The 8,516-nt window shown below is 42.0% G+C and overlaps 1 protein-coding gene across 1 annotated transcript in view; it reads left to right on the top strand.

Moving 5' to 3' along the window:
- Positions 1-2,429: 2,429 nt before the first annotated feature.
- The window catches only part of NDUFA9 (NADH:ubiquinone oxidoreductase subunit A9), a 41,925-nt gene continuing 35,838 nt past the window's right edge, over positions 2,430-8,516 (top strand). The window contains exon 1 of the mRNA XM_007527825.3: positions 2,430-2,584. Coding sequence (XP_007527887.1) covers positions 2,536-2,584 — 49 coding nt within the window. The 5' untranslated portion in view covers positions 2,430-2,535. The remainder of the gene's footprint in view (positions 2,585-8,516) is intronic.

The following is an 8,516-nucleotide window of genomic DNA, read 5'->3' as shown; positions in this document are numbered from 1 at the left end:
GAAGATTAAACTTATTAACAACAACAAAAGAAATGATTGGCTTACCACAAGATTCCTGCAATGAGGCTACTAACTTATTGGCTTTTTTAAAAATATTTTTTAAAATTTATTTTGTATTTATTTATGAGAAAGATAGAGGGAGAGAGAAAGAACCAGACATCACTCTGGCACATGTGCTGCCGGGGATCAAACTCGGGACCTCATGCTTGAGAGTCCAAAGCTTTACCACTGCGCCACCTCCCAGATCACACTTATTGGCTTTTTAATTAGACCTTATTTCTTAAGTTTTGAAATAAAGTAATTGGGCTTGTTGACCTCTTCAGAGCCTTTCTGCCGCTAACACCGCTAACATTCTTAGATTTTGATACTTTAGTGATATTTGAACAGAGTTGCAGATACAAGCATACAGCTACAACCTTGGCAGTTGAACAAACACCTTCTGAGCTGTATGGCACCTGACCCTCACAATTAACCTGTGAAGTAAACAGGCACACATTAATTTTCCTGGCAGGCAGGTGTAGAAATTTTCCAGGTCACAATGACCACTGACATTAATTGGGACTTCAGTCTAGCATTTTGAGTCTAGGTCAGTGTTTTGTCAAGTATTTCAAGGCCCCTTGTAACTAGTCCTAAGAGGACAGGCAATGTCTTGGAGATATAAAGTCATGGTGATGTTTCACAGATGTTGTGACTGCTAACGTTAAACGGGGTCTGTTAACTTATCAGAATCAGGATGATATCTTTATATTCACACTGAATCTAGAATCAAATGTCAATACATTTAAATGCTGGATGAGTGCAGGCTAGATCTTAAAACCGGACTGTGTGGTATCAAAGTTCTTTGCTAAAAATTCGTCAAGAGTTTCTTTTTCACAATTCAGTCTGGTAGGGATTAATCAAGGCCTTTTCTTTTCCAGCTTAGTTTGGTAGGTGGCACTTCTATAAACGGTGGGGTAGAAGGGTTGGAGTGGAACAATCCATTGTACAAACCTAATAATAGACTAACTCTACTCACTACAAGGATTTTGTCCACCCCAGCTACTGCATGCTCCTTTCCTCCTGAGAAAACAAAACATGGACAGAAATTGCCATCAGGGTTATCATTGGGGCTCAGTACTGGCTCTATGAATCCACAGCTCCTAGTGGCTGTTTTTTCCTTTTCTATTTCATCAGATAGGAAAGGGAGAAATTGACAATGAGGGGGAGATAGGAAGAAAGAGACACTTGCTTCACGACTTGTAAAATGTCTTCCTTGCAAGTGGGGACCAGGATCTTGAACCCAGGACCTTGGGATGGTACTGTGTATGCCACTGCTTCCCATGAAAGATTTTTTTTTAAATCAAGGAGGATCCCCCAAACCAGTTAGTTGCTTTCTGATTAGTCCAGTGACAGACTGCTGTCTCCTACTCAGGGGTCTGGAAGGGACCAGACTGAAGTATTTAACGAGTCTACTCTTTCAGACTAGTTTTAAAAAAATCTCTTCAGTTTCTAGACAAAAATATCTTTCAAAGCCAGTAGTTTCCCAAAGGGGATCCCACACACCACATACACCAGAAACCATTACTTTTTCAGAGAGCTAGTTGACATTTTTATGACAGAATAATTTCATTTCATCCCAAAGAATCACACATCAGGAAGTTAATACCCTGAAGCCCACTCTTGAATTGTATTTCCGGTTAAGAATTCCCGGTGTCGTGGTGGAGGGGGGTGGGGTGGGGCTGCAATGGGTTCTCAAGCACAAGGTCCTGAGTTTGATTTCCAACAGCGTGTGTGCCAGAGTGGTGTTTCGTTCTCTTTCTCTCCTCTGGTAAATAAATAAATATCTTAAAAAGAAAAAAAAAAGCCCAACCCTATGTATTGCACCAAAGTAAAGGACTGGAGGGCTTTCAGGCCCACAAGATGGTGGAGGACCTAGGCTGGGAATGAATTCTTTACAGAAAACTGAGAAGTTTTACACACCAACAAGTGTAAACTATTAATCCCAATAAAATACTTTTTTAAAAAGTGAAAAACAAAACAAAAATCCTAGATTTAGGTGTCAGGTGGCTTCAAGTGCTTTCACAGGAATGAAGAGAGGGTGTCAGCTGTCTTCGAGGTCACCCTCACGTGCAGACCGGGTCCAGTGCTGACATCTGAGTGTGCTTTATTTATCGGGGGGGGGGGGGCACGCCCTCATTTCGATTTCTCTACCTCACAACCACCAGGATGCACCCTCCTCCCCCCCAAACTCCCCACCGTCCCTCGAAGCCAATCACTGGCTGACGCTGAATTTCAGACTCCTCGGGATCATGAGATCATCTTTCTGGTCCTCTCCAGAGCTGAGACTCCCACTCCCCAGCCCCCAATTTTTCCCGGTTTATTTTCCTTCCGTGTCAGAGCTCCACCTCTTCCAGCTCAGCCACTCGCTTCCAATCTCCGCCCCGCCCCTTGACTTCCCAGTTAGCGCCTGCGCAGACGGGTTGGGGAAAGCGTTTTTTGACCCAGCTCAGCTGCCGTAGTTGACCGGGGCCTGGCAGTGGGGGATTGTGGGAGAAGATGGCGGCCGCCGTTCATCCCCGGCTTGTCCGCGCCTTGCCAATGTCACGTAAGTGTCACGGGGAACGATAGTTCCGCGTTAGGATTCTGAGACAGAGCCCTAAGTTTTCTGGGGTGGCTCCGTGCTGCATCTGTTGCATTAGCTCCCTGGGCACCCGTGTTCTTCTAGGCCCGGGTCTGCCTTCGTTGCTTTCCTCCCAGGCTCACGGATAATTCTGCATTTGGGAAGGATTCTGCTTTGAGAGGACCTGAGCTGCGGGAAAGGAAGAGGCGCAGGTGGGAGGCTGCAAAGATCTAGAGATTCAGAGGCCTGATGTGTGTTACAAGCTTAGGGTTATGAGAAATACTTGTATTTGTGTGTGGAGGAACCTGAAAGGGGATAGAGAGGTTTTCATGGACCAACTTTATGACCTTGTAACCCTCAGTAGATCTCCCACTTACAATGTTTGTGTCACAATGGAACTGACAAAACCACAACGTCAAGCGTTTTCTGAGAATATTTATAAAAGTGTCCATAGACAAGGAGCGGGCGCATGAGCCGGGGGAATGAGGGATGCTCAGGAAAGAAGCAGGACTTGGTGGAAAAGAAGGAGAGTAAAAATTATTTTAGGATTTTTCTAAGCATTACTTAATTGTTTTTACCATTTTAATGGAATCTGTTGTCATGACTCCCAAATTGAAAACGTATACTTGCTCTTCCGCTAAGAGAGCCTGGAAAAACAAGGAAACTAGAAATACGGTTACTTAAGCTTCATCTTCACTATCCACACTTTGACAAACACGCCCCAGTCAATCTCCAAAAGTTCTTTTTCCCATACAGTTCTGTAGTATCAGTGCAGAATATCCTAGAACGATCTCACATTTGCTTTCAAAATTTACTACAGATTCCTTCAGATTAATAATTCCGTTGGAATAGTTATTAAGAGATTTATATAAAAAGATAGAAATGGGGGCTCACCACAGAACTATTAAATCAGAAGTTTAGAGACTGGTTTTTTAAAAATATTTATTTTATTTATTCCCTTTTGTTGCCCTTGTTGTTTTATTGTTGTAGTTATTATTGTTGTCGTTGTTGGATAGGACAGAGAGAAATGGAGAGAGGAGGGGAAGACAGAGAGGAGGAGAGAAAGATAGACACCTGCAGACCTGCTTCACCGCCTGTGAAGCGACTCCCCTGCAGGTGGGGAGCTGGGGTTCAAACCCGGATCCTTATGCCGGTCCTTGTGCTTTGCACCACCTGCACTTAACCCGCTGCGCTACAGCCCGACTCCCAAGGAACTGAATTTTATGTGGTTCTGAGGAATGAATCCAGGGCGCTACAGCCAGACTCCCTAGACTGGTTTCTTGTACCTTCCCAGTACCACAGGGGAAGCTCACCAGCAGTGAAGTACTGTGGTGTCTCTCCTGTCTTTCCATCACAGTCACCCTCTTAAAAAAAAAGTCAGATGAATCTGCAGATGAGGAGTCCCATTGATAACCCTGATGACAAATAGGTAAAATTAAAAATTAAAGGCTTCGTGGGTATTTGTGATGCTTAGTCTGGTGGGTTTGTGCTTGTTTGTTTTGATTGTCACTGGATCTGCACCACTACAGATCAACTCACCACCCCCCCATCACCACTTTATTGAGAAGATGTTGATTTGCAGGATTTTTGTTGTCATAAGGGTACATTTCCATATTTCCCCAAGGTAAGTACCAGTACATTTCACCATTAACCAAACCATTATTGGTATAACAAGCCTTGTTATACCATAGGGACTTAAGTCCTCAAACTCCCCTTAATTCATCTACCTTCTCTCTTCTCATTCCATGAATTGTTTTATTTATAAAAAGGAAGCATTGACAAAAGCATAGGATAAGAGGGGTACAACTCCACACAATTCCCACCACCAGAACTCCATATCCTATCCCCTCCCCTGATAGCTTTCCTGTTCTTTAACCCTCTGGGAATATGGACCCAAGGTCATTGTGGGATGCAGAAGGTGGAAGATCTGGCTTCTGTAATCGATTCCCCACTGAACATGGGCTTTGACAGGTCAATTCATACTCTCAGCCTGCCTCTCTCTTTCCCTAGTGGGTCAGGCTTCTGGGGAATCGGAGTTCTAGGACACATTGGTGGGGTTGTCTGTCCAGGGAAGTCTGGTCAGCATCATGCTAGCATCTGGAACCTGGTGGCTGAAAAGAGAGTTAACATACAAAGCCAAAAAAATTGTTGAACAGTCATGAACCTAAAGGCTGGAATAGTGCAGATGAAGAGTTGGGGGTACTCCGTTTTGTAGATAGCTAGTAGGCATATTTTAGTTAAATTCCAAAGGGCCTGTGACTATAGTAGTTTTAAATATCTTTTCCCATTCTGTAAATATCTTTTCCCATGTGTAGCATGTAGATATCTTTTCCCATTCTGTTTCATTGATGATTCCTTTTGCTGTGCAGAAGCTTTTCAATTTGATGTAGTCCCAGTATTTAATTTATATCAGATAAAAAAGACACAGAAAGACACCACAGAACTGAAACTTCCTTGAACCTGGGTTATATATATGACAAAGCAAGTTCACTACCCAAGTGAGCTATCTTGCTTGCCCTGTGATACTCTGAGGCAAGAGCCTCATGTATTTAAGATATTGAAAGATCCTTTTTATTTTCCATCTTGGAAAGAACTTGTACTTGGCACACCTTGTTTCTAGTGGATGGTTTTGTAGCCATGATTTATTGATTCATTTATTTTCACAAAGGCTCTTGCTGGTTCTTGTTAAAATGTTGACATGATAATACCTGTTATTATACACTTCGAGTAACTATCAGTATGTTATTTCAGTTTCAGGTCTTTCCACAGATTTTTTTTTCCCTTTAATTTAATTTTAAACCAACACCATAACTGTACCCTTAACCTCTCTACTTTGTCCAATAAAGTACGTTTTTGAGTGAACACTGTTGATTCAAGATTAGTAATGTAATCAAAATACTGGGATGAAACTAAGTAAAGCTGGATTAACTTTCACTTATATAGTTCAGATGATATGCTAAACATTATTCTAAGTGCTTAACATATAAAAAATTTTACCCACAGTACTGTTTTACTGCTCATGAAGTTTCCCTTCTGCAGGTGGAGACCAGGGACTTGATCCTGGGACCTTATTTATTGTAATATGTGCAAATACTCTGGATTTTTAAGAAAAATCTCTACCTGAGAAGTACATAATTTATAATTAAAATGGTAAAATATCTTGAAAAAAATTAACTGTTTTATAATGTCTACAATACAGGCACTGCAAACAAATACAAGTTATAAATACTAAAAACTAATTTGTGCAAACAAATATGTTTGGTAGCTACTGGTTTAAATCTTTTCTGGTTTAAACTTTTCTTGATTGACTGATCCTCTGAGCATTAGTAATGTCCATCCCTATCTTTTTAAATTTATTTATTTTAAGGTCTATCGTGTCAGATTGAGAATAGCTGTACCTGCCCTTTTATGTGGTCCATTGGCTTGTATGGTAGTTTTCCCTCTTTACACTTTTGAGTCTTTGTTTATCTTGTTGAATTAGGTGGGGGATAGCATTTTTTTTGTATGTTATCTACCCCCCCCCTTTTTTTTTTTTCTTCTTTACCTAACTAGACTGCCTTCTGCCTCCTTTACTGATTCTGGCCTACTCATGTGACTTCTCTGAGCCTTAATTTCCTCATCTAAAACAATACAGTCAATATTAGGAACAATAACTACGGGGCTTAATTGATATGGCTTAGTTGGGAGAGTGTTAGACTGAAAAACACTATCTCTTAAGTACTTGGAACAATGTTGTGCATTTGGTAAGAGCTTCCCCCCACTCTCTGCTCTGAAAGTCAGCCCAGAGCAGTGAAGCCCTGATGACTGCAGAAAATAAGATTCTGTTGTTTTTCTTTCCTCCTCTTCCTTTTTGTTAGTGCTATAATAATGCTTGACAAGATTGTGGGATAAGAGGGGTACAGTTCTGTTCCCAGTACAAGAGTTTTATCACCCCCTCCCTTAGAAGTTTCCTTATTCTTTATCCCTCTGGGAGTATGTACCAGAGATCTTTATGGGGAGCAGAAGATGGAAGGTCTGGCTTCTGTAATTGCTTCTCTGCTGGACATGGGCATTGACAGGTTGATCCATACCCCCAGCCTGTATCTATCTTTCCCTAGTGGGGTAGGGCTCTGGGAGGTGGGGTTCCAGGACACATTGGTGATGTCTACCCAGGCAAGTAAGGTTGGCATCATGGTAGCATCTGCAACTTGGTGATTGAAAAGCATTAAAATATAAAGCAGAGCAAATTGTTTAATTATCAGGAACCTAAAGATAAGAGTATAACAGGTGAAATTTGGGGTCTTCATGTTGGAAGAAGCTAGGTAGTCAATTTTAGGAATATTCCAAAAGGGCCTATGACTTTTTTTTTTTTTTTGGCCTGAGCCTGACAGCTAACATGCAGGTGAGTTAGGAGTATTGTTTGGGAAGATGCTATCAGAATTGGGAATAGGACTGGAAAGCTGCATCAGGGCAGAGAGTAGCTCCCAAATATGAGAAAAGTATATAAATATTAACTGTAAACCTCATCAGTCTGACCTAAGACCCATGTCTATTCATATTTAGCACAGGAGCCTGTGTAACCTCTGCGTCCCTGTCAGTCTGAGCTCGAAGTCCATAGTCATAGCTAGGAACATTCTAGGCTGCACTCGTTTCAGGACCAGTCTTCACTGAGTGGCAGAGTATATTGGCCCACCCTCCCTTTGGAGAATGGGGCAGTTCCTACTATTGTTCTATGTTGAGGGCAAGGTCCCATAGAGGCCTAAAAAGGGTTTATGATGTTGTTCCTAATGGAGATGACTACTGATGGTGGAGAGAGGGATCTGCTAGAGGTCTAGGCCCATCATATCTATGTGGAAATCCCATATAGATATTATGGGCCCCAGAAGTGACCTGGTAGTGACCAAAAGGGCCATCACTAAAGTATGCCAGCCTCTTGCCCATAACCAGCTTTTATACTCCTTACCTTATCTGACAGGCTTAGGCTTAGAGTGATTGAGGGAAGTGAAATAGGAAGTAGGTGAGGAGGGAATCTAGGTCTAAGTAGAAACTATTTGATTAAGTACTTTTTTTGATGTCTTTTTTAGGTCTTTCTACCTGCTTGTTGCACCTATTAAGTCACGATAGACTATTGCACTCTTAAATTTTAAGGTGTATATTTTCCTTTAACTTATGGATACGTGTGCACATGTGCCCTATCTCATGGGCCCTGGCCTATATCTAGGTTCTATCATTTTGTTAGGAAGTGTGCCATCTGAAATGAAACTCAGAAGTCCTATGAGGTGCTGCGTGGTGGCGCACCTGGTTAAGCGCATGTATTACAGCACACAAGGACCCGGTTTTGAGCCCCCGGCCCCCATCTTCAGGGGGAAAGCTTTGCGAGTGGTGAAGTAGTGCTCCAGGTGTCTCTGTCTCTCTCCCTCTCTACCACCCTCTTGATTTCTGGCTGTCTCTATCCAATAAATAAAGAAAAGGGAAGAAAAAAAAGAAATAATAATTAAAAAAAAGAAGTCCTATGAGCTTGGAAAGGCCTCACCAGTGTATTGGAGCTGGAAGGTTGATATCCTTGGCCTGGCATCTCTGGACACTGTCTCAAGTGCAACATGTTGATGTGGCACTGGTTGCATTGATTTGGCTGAGATTAGCAAACGCAATGTCTAATGGTATGGATTAAGAGAAGCCTGAAAGACAACGAGGAAAGCCCCAGAGGTTCCGGGGCTGGGAGAGATACGGGTTTTATAGAGAGTTCTAATAAGCTTCAAATGACTTGATCTACAGGAGTTTTATGTTGTTGCCACATGACAAATAATTAATGGAACTGGGGATGTTTATCCTGGACCAAAAAATACTTGGAGGAAATGTAATCACCACACTCAAGTGTAGGAGCAAGATTCAGTTTGGTCATCCTCATTACAGAGGAGCATACAAATAAAACCTACAG

This window comes from Erinaceus europaeus, chromosome 4 (genome assembly GCF_950295315.1).
Source record: "Erinaceus europaeus chromosome 4, mEriEur2.1, whole genome shotgun sequence".
NCBI lineage: Eukaryota > Metazoa > Chordata > Mammalia > Eulipotyphla > Erinaceidae > Erinaceus > Erinaceus europaeus.
Note: the sequence above shows the minus strand (reverse complement) of the source record. Positions and strands in the feature narration are given on the sequence as shown.